At 36.8% G+C, this 16,947-nt stretch overlaps 1 protein-coding gene across 2 annotated transcripts; it reads right to left on the bottom strand.

The window, feature by feature from the left end:
* Positions 1-1,889: 1,889 nt before the first annotated feature.
* On the bottom strand, positions 1,890-16,566 carry gba2 (glucosidase, beta (bile acid) 2). Of its 2 annotated transcripts, XM_079376036.1 has the most exons (18): positions 16,481-16,566; positions 16,085-16,231; positions 14,604-14,854; positions 12,854-12,945; positions 11,666-11,781; positions 10,818-11,036; positions 10,303-10,542; positions 9,562-9,818; positions 8,645-8,770; positions 7,809-7,993; positions 6,901-7,005; positions 6,633-6,740; positions 6,208-6,359; positions 5,963-6,069; positions 5,657-5,799; positions 5,422-5,537; positions 2,749-2,940; positions 1,890-2,659 (listed from the first exon to the last, which is right to left on the bottom strand). In XM_079376036.1, the coding sequence occupies exons 3-18, from the start codon at positions 14,792-14,794 to the stop codon at positions 2,441-2,443; spliced, it is 2,568 nt and encodes an 855-aa protein (XP_079232162.1). In that variant the 5' UTR covers positions 14,795-14,854; positions 16,085-16,231; positions 16,481-16,566; the 3' UTR covers positions 1,890-2,440. The 2 variants fall into 2 exon arrangements, with proteins under 2 accessions (XP_079232162.1, XP_079232161.1); XM_079376035.1 differs by lacking the exon at positions 16,481-16,566 and having other exon boundaries at positions 16,085-16,416.
* Between the last annotated feature and the right edge of the window lie 381 nt (positions 16,567-16,947).

The following is a 16,947-nucleotide window of genomic DNA, read 5'->3' as shown; positions in this document are numbered from 1 at the left end:
TATTTAAATTCTTTCAGAATGTTTAGAGAAGATTCTCATAAAAATGATCAAATAGAATCTACTACCTTAATTATTAAAAAAAAAAACTTTCATAACTTGCAAGAACGTTAGCTACGTTCTTAGAACAAATTTGTGTTGGTCGTGAATCCACCTATTAAATGTGGAAACTAAAGATGTTTTCATACTGCTGATGTGATATTGTTTCATGATTTTTGTTTTGTGACAGTTGTGATAGTTGCTCTACCACTTTATCACTAGCTGTGCTACAAGACCTAGCGCAGTCTGGGAAAGCCATCAATTAAATATCAGCACTCTCATATATTTTTTAACAAGAGTGTTTAAAATAAGACTTAGCCCTGCATGGCCCAGCTCACAAAAAACAGCGTGTGCACTTTAGACGCCTCTCGAGCACTCCAGAGAGAAAAAGCTCTCAGGACTGAAGCAGCACACTACAGAGATCTGTGTAAACGGATGGAAACAGAATAGAACAGGAAGGCTCAAGATAGACCTCTAGTGGCTGATACCATAACACCAGCATTAGTATGGCAAACCGTTTCATTAAATTTATAAACCGTACTAGTATCTAATTTAACTTTACTAGTACTCATTTTTTAGATACTAGTATCTTTTCCATTAAGTTCTAGCACTTATTCATTAACTACCAGTGCTTATTCTTTAGGTACTAGTGTCTTTTGTAAAGTTACTAGTATTTATTCATTAGATACTAGTATGTATTAGATACTAGTACTTATATATTAGATACTAGAATTTATTCTTTAGATATATTACTTATTTCAATACTAACTAGTAACTATTACACTGAACAAAATTATAAGCGCAACACTTTTGTTTTTGCCCCCATTTTTCATGAGCTGAACTCTAAGACTTTTCTATGTACTCAAAAGGCCTATTTCTCTCAAATATTGTTCACAAATCTGTCTAAATCTGTGTTAGTGAGCACTTCTCCTTTGCCGAGATAATCCATCCACCTCACAGTACTTAATGGAAAAAATACTAGTATCTAAAAAAATAAGTACTAGTACCATGAAAATAGATACTAGCACGGTTTATAGCTTAAATGTTAAAATGGCTTTCCGTAGCATTAGTGCTTTTTACACTGGTGTCCTGATGCATGACTATGTCATGATAGTGATGTTCCCCATGCTCTTTTTTATACTGAAATGATCCATGATTTACTTTTGGATATATTGTTGCTAGATGCACACTTACAGGAAATCGTTAAATGGATTGTACTCTTATAAGAATTATAGCTTGGGTTTCTAATCTAGGCATTACATTTGATATCCCAATCATTATTTGAATCATAATTTGAAAATGCATGTGACAAGACATATAGCTAAGTTAGTTGAATATATTCTTCTTCTAGCAGCCCTCGGACACAATGTTAAGACTTATGAGCCTAGGATGTTTCTACACCTACACAAAACCTCGACTGAGTAGTACAGAGCTTCAACAGTAAAGCATCTGTTATATGTGACCTTGGAAGCTATACATTACATTTTAACATCCTAGAAAGTTATGAAAGGCCTTTTGAGGGGCATAAAACAGGACAATGTCACTGCAAATGATGGACTACATTTTAAAATAAAATAAAAAAGTTATTTTAAATTATTATAATTTTCACAATATCCTGTTTTACTGTATTTTTGATCAAATAAATGCAGCTTTGGTAGGCAAAATATATTCTTTTGAATAGTATTGTGCATTGCTGTGGCTTCCCTAAAAGGTGAAATTCACTTTATCAGTGATTTAAATCACACACTTGAGGGTAGCATGTCTGTTGAAGCATCTCGGGGTTGTGGGTTTGATAGCATTTAGCATACAGCAGAGAAAAGTAATGCTTTATGATGGAAAAAATTAATCTGATGGCAAAACATTCATTCCAGTTTACTTAATTATATATCTATTACAATTCTGTAGAATAATGTACAGTACTGACTTGTCGAAGACTCAGATAGATGTTTTATTACACATACAAGGACAAATATTTCTAAAAAAGAGAGAGAGAGAACCAGAAGTTCTTTCAAGTACTCTATAGGTCATTCCCATAATAGAAATAAAAATATACAGTAAAAATTATATAGAATCATGCTCTAAATACTTGATTCCCAAAGATCAATGATCCTACATCCAGTTATCATAATGAATAGTATGTTAGTTCACTAAGACCAAGCCTTTATACTCTCCTTCGTAAAACTATGATAGCTGCTACATAGAAGGACTGTGGTAAAGCTCATGCACATTTTCAGTGGAAATGTCAATTTTACAAAATAACTGGAAATTAAGGCTCTGTGGGAACCGACAGCTCATGATGACATTGTATCCAAAGTCCTTTTGCAGTCTTTTAAAACGAAGAGGTCACTTCATTATGGAGGCTCGACAGCGCAAGTTCCCTTTAGCACATTTATAAGGATCCAGCTCAGTCCTGTCCCACATCTTTATCAGTGGTTTTGCTGTGGTTTGGTCGATTGTTTAGTGCAAGCTGCATTGCCCAGATGCTCAAAGGCCGCATATAAGCGAGTGAGCGGTAAATGCCTTTCTCACAGTATGCTTCAGGAGTCTGGAAGGCCATTCCCATTCGCTCCCACACAGCGCGGTAACAGCCTTCCGCAGTGCGCATTCCCTCTTCTATCATGCCCTGAGAAAAAAGACAGCGGGTTGTATTAGGAGTTAATTAAAAGATTGACTTTATCTGGAACCTGGTGATATGATCTGAGGTTTGATTACCTCATGTATCATTGTAGCTGCTAATCCGTACACTACTCCCACCCACACCTCATCTGATTGGACACTGGAACGATCAGGCACACCCTCTGGCCTCATCCCATTCACCGCACCCATCTGCCCGCCTGCAAAGCTCATAACATTGAGGTCAAACACTGACTTCAATGCACTACAGATTTTCTCCTTGGGAAAAGCCTGCATAGAGAAATGGGTGTAGAAAATTCTTGTTAGTTCCCATCCAGGACAGCCTACTCTTCCTCTAGAACACTGACCACCTCTGGAGTGTAAGTGACCCATGCAAAATTAATGTAACAGCATTTCATTTATTTGCTAATTTTTTATTTTACTTTGTAAAACTTTACAATAAGGTTCAATTCTTTGCTGTTAGGTATCATGAACTAACAAGGAACAATACTTCTATTGCAATTCATATTAATTCATTTCAATACATATTTTTAAACATTTCAATTTGTATAAAGTAACACAGTAAAAGCAATAATATATATATATATATATACACACACACACCTCAAATGTAATAATAATTCATGTTATTACTATTTTAAAGTATTTTTATTCAAATAAATACAGCCTTAACGAGTTTAAGAGATTAGGGACTAATCTTACCTACCCCAAACTGTTGAACAGTAGTGTAAATTGTTATTTTATGACACCTAATGCATTAATGTTAAAGGAACACTCCACTTTTTTTGGAAATAGGCTCATTTTCCAACATCCCTAGAGTAATACAGATGTGTTTTACCGTTTTTGAATCCATTCAGCCGATCGCGGGGTCTGGCGGTCCCAAAATTAGCATAGCTTAGCATAAATCATTGAATCCGATTAGACCATTAGCATCTCATTATAAAATGACTAAAGAGTTTCGATATTTTTTCTATTTAAAACTCGACTCTTCTGTAGTTGCATCGTGTACTAAGACTGGCGGAAAATGCAAAGTTGTGATTTTCTAGGCTGATATGGCTAGGAACTATGCTCTCATTCCGGCGTAATAATCAAGGAATTTTGCTGCCGTACCATGGGTGCAGCAGGCGCAATGATATTACGCAGCGCCTGCTAATAGTATAACGTGACCACCTGTTTGCACAGGGAGCGTGCCTTGCAACCATGGAGACATTAGTAAGAGACGATTTAGAAAACATTTCCTTTGGTACAGAACCTGAACCATATCTGTTTGAACCTGAATACACAGAAGACGAACTTTTACATACATTTTGGCAAAAGGCTGCTTGTAAAGCTGATTGTGAAACCACGGACAGAGCACTTTCAATGATTCAAATGCCACTCCCCCCTTCTACAGTAAATCAATATAGCATAGTAGGCCTACAGTCTTGAGCAGTGCTAATTTGTTACTCTGAAAAAAAAAATCGGATCAGTTTTGGTGATAGGGCTGTATTTTGTACCACAGAAAATTCCGATAAGCAATACTGACAATTACACGCGTTTCTTTTAATCAAACTATGCACTACCTCTCTAGAACTGTACAACAGAACTAATATATACTGTATAAGACAAATGGTCGAGCAAATCTGATAGTAGGGCTGTGCAATTAATCGAATTCGATTAATTGCACAGCCCTATCTGATAGCATTACACAGGCAGCTAATGACAACAGCAGTGCTTTTTCAATGTGGTCAAAAGTGATAATAATGTTACACTTACAGCCATGGGTGATGATCCACTTGGTCCTGTCTGTACTCTGAAGATTGTTGGGATAGCCGTATTCTTTAGATGCCGTACCATAGTATGGGTAACACTTTCCATGTTTTCCAAATAGTCATCTGGTCCAAAATGATCGGAGCAAACACGCCATTTCTTGATTGATTCTACCGGTGTTTTCAAATCTATGTTCAGAGCAGCTAGCCATTGATTCTTTTGTTGCTTGTTTTTCGTTGGAATTCTATGAAACATGACGGTGGAATACACCTTCGACTTACTATTACAGCCCTTTACAACGCACATAACCATGGCTAATCGCACACAGGTCCATCACTTTTTCTTAAAGGATGATCTTAAAGGGGGAGATCAGCTCTTTTACAGCCACTAAACTCACCGGCTGTAACTCAGCAACTACACAAACATAGTGCCGGTCACTTTGGAAGTTACCTAGATGGGGACTTCTTTCAGGCGCTGCGTAATATCATTGCGCCTGCTGCACCCATGGTACGGCAGCAAAATTCCTTGATTATTACGCCGGAATGAGAGCATAGTTCCTAGCCATATCGGCCTAGAAAATCACAACTTTTCATTTTCCGCCAGTCTTAGTACACGATGCAACTACAGAAGAGTCAAGTTTTAAATAGGAAAAATATCGAAACTCTTTAGTCATTTTATAATGAGATGCTAATGGTCTAATCGGATTCAATGATTTATGCTAAGCTATGCTAATTTTGGGACCGCCAGACCCCGCGATCGGCTGAATGGATTCAAAAACGGTAAACCACATCTGTATTACTCTAGGGATGTTGGAAAATGAGCCTATTTCCAAAATAAGTGGAGTGTTCCTTTAAGGCGCTGAACTATATTGTAAAGTGTTACCATTATTTCTTATGTTAATGAAGCCATTCAGAATTATTTTTAAATGAACATTAAGTGGTACAAATACAACCAAATGTTGATCATATTAAAACTTGCTTGTAAAATGTTTTTCAGACTGACCTGGCAGTCATCGTCCCCAAATCCAGACGCCCTGAGAAACCACTGGCCTGCACACTGGTCCGACATTACACTGTTAGACAGGCTATGTCCACTGCTATCGTAGTTGTAGTATTTGCCTAGTAGAGAAGGAGAAAAGACACTTGACGGGGGGAAATGAATGCATTAAATTGAATGTAGTTGCTGGAAGACCACTTCTTTTTTTTTTTAAATCAGCACTGTGCATGCTTACACTCACCATTCCACAGGAGTTTGTCAAAGGCTGCTCTTCCTCTCTCCAAAATATCTCTGTAGCGCTGATAAACAGACTCGCAATTCAGCACACGAGCCATTTTACACATCATGCACACTGACGCCAGCCACAGACCACCACAGTATGCACTGGAAGATCACACAGGGACACAGAGAAACACAGATGTTGTTACTCTAGCCATAACAAAACTTCTGTCATGATACAGAACTTTAATATATAAATTTAAAATAAAAAAACATAATTTGTGGATTCTGAGAAAAAATTTCGTTTTCAAACTTCCCGAGTCCTAACCTTGGTCCTGTCACCTTCCATCCATCATATGTCTGGTCTGCATAGCCAGAATTTTCTATCAGCCCGTCACCATCCTTATCAAATTTCAACTCTGTTTCCATAACTGTCTAAATAAGCCAGAACATCAGATATTTGGGTAATGTGTCTTAAAACACTTGGAACTTGACAAGTCACATTATACATTTGCAAATACAGAGGATATCATTTTACACAAAATACTAAAATACAATACAGAAAAAACTCACCTGGCATATGGGCCACATATCCTTCAGATACTGCTCATCCTGGGTCAGGTAATAGTCTCGGTACACCTGCAGCACAAACTTCAAGTTCAGATCCTTCCAGTCAGCTGTATCGTGGATCAAGTATGCATTGGCACGAACCCATGGCTCATCATCTGTTTGAAATCAAAGAGTAGGTTTTATTGACATTAATAAAATGAGGTGAATCATTTCGGAAAACAAAGAGATATGGTAGCTACAATTAGACAATTCAAACGTGTTTCTCATATTTAACATTATGCTAAAAATTTCACTTATGCTACAAATCTCGTAAGAAAAAATGATTATGGGGTTCAAGATGATGACAATTTCCATTTTAGGTGAACTCGCTTTCTCTCTTTGACAAATGTGACGTGTGACTTCGTGGAATCCTATTATGCACAACTCACCAGGGTCTCCAATGTCATGAGGTACAACACCCCGGGTCTTGACTGGTGAGTATCGGCCATTCATTAGATTTAACCTCTCTGTAGGATCGTGTTGAACGACACTACCAGCTGAACATGAGAGAGAGAGGAAAAAAGTTCAATTAAATGAAGAGAGAATGCAAAACAGTATGAGAAAAAAAATCTGCAAATGAATTTAAAACACAAAATATTCAAAATAATTAATAATGAATTGAAATACATTCAATGTTCAAATGTGAGCTTAGCTTACCAATATCATACTGCACACTCAGAGCCAGCTTGGGCCAGAGCATGATGAGAGCGAATGAAGCATAGAAGTGCACATCATATGTGTTATACATCCTGTACTCCTGACCTGGAGCGAGAGACACAGAATGTATTTAGCACCTTGATTTAAACTTTAACGAACGTTTAGTGTATAATGAACAAGGATCTAAAGTGTATTTCTAAATTTAATCTAAAACTATTAAAATTCATAAAATATCAATTTTAGATAAAACATTTTAAATAAAAAAAAAATGTTACCTTGGCAACTAACAAACATAAACTACTTTTAGTTGAAGTACTAAAATGACTAAAAGTGAAATAAATTAAATTTAAGCTTTATAGGCCCGGTTTCACAGAGAGGGCTTAGAGACTAAGCCAGGATTAGGCCATTGTTCAATTAGGACATTTAAGTAATTTTTATAAACGTGCTTAGGAAAAAACATTACTGGTGTGCATCTTGAGACAAAACAAATGCACTGATATATTTTAAGATCAATCAGTGCAAGTTTATTTCAGTTGAAACAGCTCAGACTTACATTTTAGTCTAGGACTAGGCTTATGCCTTGTCTGTGAAACCGGGGGATATAAATATAAATGACAAATAAAAACTAATAAAAATGACAAAATTACTAAAACACAAATTAAAACTGAAAATAAAAAATACGCTAATCCAAAACTTATAAAAATAGTATATAAATAATACTAAAATAACACTGATTACATTACAGCAGCAACAGATTTCCTCTCTGCAATGCTGGTTATCTTTTTTTATCTTGGTTTTTTGTACATGGCATACATAATTATATACTCGAATCAAATGTTATAAACCTGTTCTACCCTGTGAGTTTAGTTTGCAAGTTAATGTTGAATGTTACAGCCCTACTCTCTTACCCTCCAGGTAAGCGAATCGGCCGTACTCCTTGACAACTTCAGGCTGGGCTGGAAGCCCCCCATCCTCAGGACGAAGCCCACCGCTGATATCAGCATCCTCTGGAAGCTCCACCCACACGGTTCCACCATCCACAACAAAGTACAGCTCATTAAACAGAGCGGATTTATACCAAGCTGGAAGAGACCTAGAACAACACAGTGTTTAAGTCTACCGGTGGTGAAACATACACAAAATGGATGATGAAATACATTAAGAGAGCATTTATTTCACATTGTCAAAAAACAGAAAATGTGGTTTGTCCAATGATGAGGCTGTCAGTGTATTTTGTATGACGCAACAATTTTTTTTGCCAAGCTGGCAATGGATATCGCCAATACTCCTAATTTCAAAACGGCCAAATACCAACAGATTAATCAGCCGCGTAACTTAAAAGAATAGCTGCCTTATGTTAAAAAAATAGGTGGTCACCTAGAATTAGTATGTTGCATGTGACTGGACCAATACCACTTAAAGCACACACAATTCATTCTGTATTTAGTGCACTCAACAGTATGAAGGGCACTGTTGAAACAAAATGAGTAATACGTGCAAAATGGCATATAAGGGCTACTGTTGTCTGTGCACGTAATGGATAAATCCATGACTCTTCGGTTCCTTTAAATAAGTAGTATAAATAAGAATGTATTTGCAGGAAGGACGACTGCTTGCTTACACATAGGCTTTTAGATGAACGATAGCCACACAAATGAGCCGCAGACAACTTGATTAACCGATAGGACAGCCTGACATGCCCTCAAGCTTGATATTTTCATGGGAAAATGACATTTCTTTTTACCCGTCCTGTAGAATCGGCCTCTGCCACTTATCGATGCTCTGCTCCCATTTACTGTAGTGTGTGAGTGCGTAGTGAGACAGAGACGGGGCAGCATCTCCTTTGGTGCCGTAATAGCGTGTGTATCTCCTGAAACAAACACCACACAAACAATGTTATTATTTCACAGTATCAAATGGTACCATTTCATCATTTCAAATGCAATTATATAGTCTATAAACAAAATGAAGCATATTTCTAGGACCATTAAGATCTTCATATAACAATTAAATGCATTTAAATGTTTAATGTTTGTATAGAAACAGATACATTTATTCCAAGATTATTTGATGAGTAGAAAGTTCTAAAGAACAGCATTTATCAGAAATAGAATTTAATGCATCCTTGATGAATAAAAGTATTAATTTCTTTAAAAAAAAACATCTTACTGATCCTAAGCTTTTAAATGGTAGTGTATATAGATTAAAAGACACAAAAATGTTTTAGGGTTTTCTGTGACACCTATTTTACACACATACCTAAGAAAACAAATACTAGGGTAACCTGATCCATAATGTGTAAAAGAGATTAGAGAGCAAAGACAGAGCATATTGTGTCACCACTATACATTGGAGATGTCACAAAAAGCACTGATGATTAATTTTTTTTAATCGTTAAAATATTTATGCATCATGGACTTACTCATCTGGCTTCACTGAACTAAAACAAATTTTCCCTCCATAACATATGCTGTTCACATTAAAAATATTGATGACTCAGACACAGATTTTTGTCCAATCAAATGCTCTCTAGAGGGAGAATGTCCCTCCCACTAACAACCAACCATCAAGTAACAAATCATTAATCATGACTGTGAAGTATTTATCATTTCCACGAAAGGAAGGGATTTATTATTTGTCCTATTCTGCATATACACATACCTTTCATATATTCTCTCTCTGGAGCCAAATGTGATTTTTGGCATATCCCAGGCCAAACTGAACTCCACACTGTTGTGACTGTTAGCAGGCACCGAGCAGCTCACAGCCAGGGCTGCCGCCACTTCCACCCCTTTCTCTGTGGGTGGGCTAGAGTCCTTAGGCGAGTCGAGCCGTCCATCAGTCATGAGGTCAATCCACAGAGCACTACAGGTTCCCTTTGGGCTAAACGCCGTCTGGTGACTGATCTCTTGGCCAGACTAAAATAAAGTAAAACTTTAAATAAAGAGAGGAACAACAACAGCTCTGTCTCAAAACCAAGTGAGCAGCCTACCTAGACAGATTTTAAGGGATAATGCACTCAAAAAAAAGTAAATGTTTTAACCATTTTTGTCCATAAAATGAAAGTGAGTAGGGTCCAAAACAACTTTAAATCCATTAACATATCTTTATCAACAGTTTAAGTTGTCTTTAAACTCTTGTTTCTCAATAAAATATTTAAAGAGCTCTCATATGTTTTACATGGTATTAGCAGTGTCTTTGCATAGTTTATTGTGTTGAACCACAGCAATCAGCCACCCTTACAAAGCTCTTATTTGCACAGAGAAACAGGAGCACACACAGTATAGCGATGCTTTGATGAGACCTGTTTAGCAGAGTGGTGTTGTCTGTGCACTGTGAGTAGCTTTCATGCATTTACTACAGGCAAAACCTGCTGCTTTTAGATTTACACTGATCCATTACCTTTTCTCTTGCAGCTATACACAGAGTGTAAGGGTTGACAGGTGTCTGGTGATGTAGTAAAACCCCAGACACAGATTCTCCGTCTTTTTCAAGGTGAAATGGTTCATTCCAGTGGCCCCCACTCTTATCGTCTTTATGTCCAGACCCATTAACCATCGTGAACATGATGGAAACATCAAGTGCGTACTCATTCTTATTCTCAATGTCCCACACAAACACAGCCACAGGAAGACTGGAGTCCTGAAAAAGAGAAAAAGATTTTTGAAACTGCAATATTGGTATAAGTAAAGTAACATTCTGAATTATAATCATTTAAAATAACTTTTAATGTATTTTAAAATGTAATTTATCCATGTGATGGCAAAGTCGAATAATCAGCAGCCCTTACTTTTATCAGTGTTGAACAGTTATGCTGCTATTTTTGTGTAAAGGAAAGTGTCATACAACATAAATTAATTATAAATAGAAGCAACAATGTGCTTTAAATATCAAACACATTCTAAACAGCTTGTCACCTTGTAGTCGTGAGGGATGACAGGTGACACCTGCCTGCAGGTGAGAGTGACATTCTGGCCAGGCAGGTGGTAGACGGTCCAAGCTCGTGGGTACAGAGCATGGTAAAAGGCGTATTCACCACAATAACCCCAGTTCCAACCCTGAAGAGTCGGGGGTCGCTCTGTAGACAACACCTGCTGGTATACTGTCTGACCACCCCTGCGCAGACATACTGTAAACTAGGAGATAGAGGGGGTTAAAATAGACTTAAACTAGGTGATCTGAACACCTGCATATACTGTACAACAACACACACTTGCCTAGAATTGTGTTATACATACCAACAGAGTCACAAATTACTAAACACTAAACACTTCCGTTCAAATGTTTGGGGTTGGTAAGATTTTTTTTAAATTGTTTAGAAAGACGCCTCTCCAAGGCTGCATATATTTTATCAAAAATACAGTAAAAACTGTAATATTGTGGAATATTATTAGAATTTGAAATAGCTGTTTTCCTTTTTAATATATTTTAAAATGTAATTTATTCCTGTGATGCCAAAGCTGAATTTTCAGAAGCCATTACTCCAGTCTTCAATGGCACATGATCTTCAGAAATCATTCTAATATGCTGATTTGGTGCTCAAAATCATTATCAATGTTGAAAACAGTTCAAAAGAACAGCATTTATTTAAAATAGAAATCTTTTGCAGCATAATGAACGTCATTACTGTCACTTTTGACCAACTCAGTGTGACCTTGCTGAGTAAAAGTAATAATTTATTTAAAAAAAATCTTCCTGACCCCAAATTTTTTGAACAGTGGTATGGATTTTTTAGGTATTTTACTGGATCACACTAGTTCTTTACCTGGTTAGCAATAACGGTTTTGTAGTGGTACATTCCAGGATTCAGTTGCCACCGGCAGAAATCTCCCTTCCATCCACGTGTGATACTGCCTCCACCAATGCCACCAAGAGGAGCACCTGCACAAAACATGTCCTCTGTTACACTGGGTCATTTTAAAGGGATAGTTCACCCAAAAATGAAAATTCTGTCATTAATTACTCACCCTCATGTTGTTCCAAATACGTAAGATATTTGTTCATCTTCGGAACACAAATTAAGATATTTTTGATGAAATATAAACAGCTTTCCGACCCTCCATAGACAACAATGTAACTGAAATGTTCCAAGGTCCAGAAATATAGTAAGGACATCGTTAAAATAGTCCATGTGACATCAGTGGTTCAACCGCAATTTTATGAAGCTATGAGAATACTTTTTGTGCACAAAGAAAACAAAAATAACAATTCCTCTCCTCCAAATCACGTATTCCGCCATTATGGAGAGTACCACGATGAATGCGCATTGCTTTTCTCTGCGCATGCGTGTTCTACATCAGCAGCACCACACGCATGCGTTGTTTACGTGCAGAAGTACTCCCGATAATGGTGGAAGACGTGATTTGGAGGAGAATAATTGTTTAATAAAGTTAATAAAGAACCACTGATGTCACATGGACTATTTTATCGATGTCCTTACTACGTTGCGTTAAGCCCTACTCACACCAAGAATGATAACTATAAAGATAATAGTTCTAAAAATCGTTCTGAATATTTAAGAATAGCAGAGTCCACACCACAGCTATAATGATAAAGGCACAGAGAAAGATATCGTTGGAATCACTTTCAGAACGATTTTTTACAGCTGATGAACGATATGAACATTGACAGCCAATCAGAATCCATTCTGCGATAACGAGCTCGAGAATTTAAAGCAGCAGACGCACGTGTGCTTAGAATAAACAGATATATCGTCCGCTGGTGTGAATGCTAATATCGTTATCTTTATAGTTATCGTTCTTGGTGTGAACAGGGCTTTACTGTCTATGCAGGGTCAGAAAGCTCTCGGATTTCATCAAAAATATCTTAATTGGTGCTCCCAATATGAACAAAGTAATTTCATTTACATTTTCAAGAATTTTCATTTTTGGGTGAACTATCCCTTTAGGAGTTCTGTTGTTGCTTTGATGTTTCTGTTTGTCTTTGTGCTTACCATAAATTTGTCTCAGTGGTAAAGCCCGAAACATATCAATAAAAGGAGCCTTCTTCTCAACCTGGGTCTTTCTGTACCACCATCTCAGATACCTACTCAGACAAAGCAAGGAAGAATTCACTAAACTGGCCTTTCTCTCTGTCACACACAGGTATAGCCTTGAACTAGTATTGATGAAAGGTGAAGATGGGTAACAGAGTGTTTTCAGTATATTGGTAATGCATCTATGTGCAAAAATCACACTTGGATTTCTTAAATTGGTCTTTATAGCTTCACAGCAATGCTAGTTCTAATAATGAACTTCTGTTTCACATGCACACACTACATCTCCACTTTAGTCACCCTCAAACCACTCCATCCAACTCATTCTTTTCTGTCTCACTCATTCTTCTACAATAATGCACACACAGCTGTTTTCAGTCTTGTTGCACTCAGCACAAGAGCTCCTAGAAACAGAGACTGATTCACTCAAACATAAAGGGCAGATGGCATTATGGGATAGGCTGATAAAGCACTGAACTGTCTCTGTCCTGGATATAAATCACTTTTTGTAGTGATCACTGTTTTAGTACTGAAGTTTTTCCCAATCAAAATTTCTTATATTGCACATTTATCTGAAAAGAGCAACTTTTATCTCTCCAGACTTGCTCATTTATTTATTTATGCTTGTTAAGTGAACTGGAATTTTTTTTTTTCACTTACATGTTGTTATGGAATGATTACTTGTAAAACTAATAAAACAATTATTACAAAAATAATATAGCATTTTTTTCAGATTAAATAATTGCAAAGTTCACCTACTATGGAGGGTGTCAATGCATGACTGCATATGCTATCACAGACGCCAGCCATGCCTCTATGCTAGTATGCTAGTGAATAATCAATCAAGTGTGGTGAAGGTTGAGCAGCATGATTCATGAATACAGTATTCACATACACATCAGAGGACTGATTGTGTAAATGGGAATGCACAGTTTAGATTTATAAAGCTCATGACAGCTGTTGTGTCAAACATTAACGTGGAATAATACAGCACACAGGGTCAATATTGACTGATATCGACACTGATTAACCAGCCTCAGTGGACAATTCCATGCAGCTGTAGTGTGTGATGTTGGAGATAAATTAATAGTTCATTAACCCATAATCACAAAAACAAAATCCAGAATCTAAACCCAGGTCAACAGCGATCGAGCCGTTTATAGCAGTAACATCCAAAGGGAGGAAGTTCATAAAAATTTATAGTGTAACAGTCTAACTAGTTAGAGAGGAAAAACAGCTCCACCTGATCCAGGTAAATACACTTGCTACACATGCCTGCAACTTGCCTGCAGGCAACCCACAAATGATCCACATGCTCAAATTTCTGGTTTAACTAGTATATGAGATGGAATAAATACTACGAGCTGTCTTTTTTATGAAGATATTATCAGTAAACACTGGTTGACTAAATAAAGCTGCTAAGAACCAAGAGGAGAAAGGTTTAGCAAGAAGAAGGGAATGAAAACATGTCCGTCTGTGGTCAAAATATAACCACTGAACAATAATTCCTGTTCCTGTTTCAACCATGCATATTGGTATAGAGCAAAAGGCCATTGAGATGTGTATAATGGTCTATTTCGGCAGCCTTTGATGTAAACAAATTCTGTTCTACTGGAAACACAATTACTAAAGATGACGTGAGGACTAATAAATGAATGACCAAGTGGATCTGAGGCTATTCTATTGAAGTATGATTTGTTAAACATACCTGACCCCTAAAGAAACATGCTCGATCATGTTGGACAATGAGACATCTTTGGCTTGAAATGGTTTCCGCTTCTCTTTGAACTCGTGTGCAAGGCATATCCGCCATCCATCCTTTGGGACACCAAATCCTGTTTCTGTAGACACATACCGGCTCATCAGCTCAGCCAGAGACGTGCTATCATTTAAATCCATAGTAGAGCTGTTGGATCACCAGTCCAAACCAAAACCGTAAAAACTGGCTCCCTGAATTCTCTGAAAAAAAGCAAAATTGACAAATGTGTTAATGCATATAGAATATTTCCTTTGTTTTGAGGCTAAAGCAACAGATAAGCTTAATGACACATGGTTTGAAAAATGACATCTTGCCTACTGTGTTGTGCAAGTAAGAGTTGAGAGCACATGCTTGATCTGCATGCATGGGCAGGTGATCGACATACGAACGCAAAGTTCACCTGTCACCAGGGTGATGGAACGACAGAGTTCAGTTACCAGCAACAACCACGGTCTGGAGATGTAATCTGATCCTTTCCTTTTAATTAAATAACAATAGCTCCTTCATTTCACCCCTGGGCCAGGCAAATCTTTTTTTCTATATGGTAGAATTCACTTGGCCAAACAAATAAGATATCTGCTCTCGAGGCCATCCCACATCAAGATGTTTTGACATACTTTACTGTACTTAAAAATTAAAGCCATAGAATGTTATGACATAATCTACTTCGCCGAAATTCAATGTATTTGCACTAAAATAAAACAACAGAATAAGAAATTAATTATTATTACTAAACCATTTTAATTTCAACAGCAACAAATATATATATATATATATATATATATATATATATATATATATATATATATATATATATATTATATATATTTAGCTCTGTCCAATACTAAAGCCATGATTTCTTCCCCATTTTGTATCCCGTTTCCATTGTGGTGTAGTTTTCCATTTGTTTCCATACATTATTTTATTTACAAATTTTGTGACTTTAGTCTATTTAGTAATTTTCTACTTTTGTGTTTACATAATTACTTTTTTGTCTGTTTAATTAATTGCTAGAAATGTGCAATTATGGTTTTACACTTTATTTAGGCATGGCCCAAACACTGATCAGTGCTGCAAAATGCAAACTCACATACAGCTCTTAAAAATTAATTCTATAAAAAATTAGTAAGCCTAATTTCTGAGACAGACAAGCATCATGTTATAAAAGTTAAGCACTTTTACTGTCTTTTTGGTTTAAATAATTAATACCTCATATTCTGCCCTATTTTGCAAAATGCAGCACCATTACAGAATCATACTTCGGCAAGACATACTTACTGAAAGTGATGTTTTAATGTCCGATATGCGTTTGCACCCTTTCTCATCGCCCCATTGTAAACGTCTGGCTACTTATGCCATGCATAATTCATGTTCTCCTATTGTTATTGTTTCATCCACGCAGTGCACCAGAGGAGTATAATCTCTCTTACCCTTGCCTGGGGTCTGCGTGTCAGTGGCGAGATGCACTTGTTTTGATGCTCGCCAGCAGTAGACCCATCCGGTGTCCCTGTGGCTGCTTCCACCTTGTTGCGGTTGGATCTTGCGAAATTTTTTCAAAATGAACAGCAAAAGCTAAGCTTCAGAGACGAAAAGCATGTAATGTTATACAGCATTTATAAGCTTCCGTAAGTAAAGAACACATTTTCTTATGCAGAAGAGCACATCACGACCTCTTAACGATGAACTGGTCAAAGCCAGACATACATTTCCCAATACTAAAGCAGTACAGTAGGGCCTTCTGTTGGCTTATACCAATGAGCTCACCCTCGGGGAGGTAAAGCACAGAAGAGTTTCATCATTTCAGTATTTTCCAAAGAAACACAAACCTTTTTCTGTATCTATTTTCTCTTATAAGCCATATCTTGACTATTTAAAATATTAAATGTTACAGTTTGCTGAACTATTTTCTTCTGAGGAAACCGTGCCACCCCCGTTGTGATTTTGGATGGGACTTTTACGTCACATTTGCCACGGAGCCAATGATCGTGTTTACTCGTTTATTCGAATCGGTTCTTTTGAACGGTTCAGTTTAAAGAATCATTTCAAAAGCTATTCAGTGTAAGCGCTTATGTTGTTAACCCGGTATGTTATGTATTCTAGTCTATATGTTCAAGTAAAGCCACATCTAAAACAAATATTGCTGTTTATTATGTTTTTCAAGTAATATTTAAAAAACCTTTGTCAGTCGTTGGTTTAAATGATGGCATTTTTTGTGAAAATGTGAGAAATATTATTTTCTGCCAAATATTATAAATAAATTTAAGTATCTCATATGTAAATTACCTTTCTTTCT

This window comes from Barbus barbus, assembly GCF_936440315.1.
Source record: "Barbus barbus genome assembly, chromosome: 2".
Lineage (NCBI taxonomy): Eukaryota > Metazoa > Chordata > Actinopteri > Cypriniformes > Cyprinidae > Barbus > Barbus barbus.
This window is presented reverse-complemented; position numbering and strand designations above follow the sequence as displayed.

Excerpts from the sequence above, each read along its gene's own strand:
- gba2 (XM_079376036.1), bottom strand. The coding sequence starts at position 14,794 with ATGGATTTAAATGATAGCACGTCTCTGGCTGAGCTGATGAGCCGGTAT. Across the intron at positions 11,782-12,853 it reads ACCACTGAGACAAATTTATG|GTGCTCCTCTTGGTGGCATT; the intron begins GTAAGCACAAAG and ends TGTTTTGTGCAG. Across the intron at positions 8,771-9,561 it reads AGAGAGAGAATATATGAAAG|GAGATACACACGCTATTACG; the intron begins GTATGTGTATAT and ends TGTTTGTTTCAG.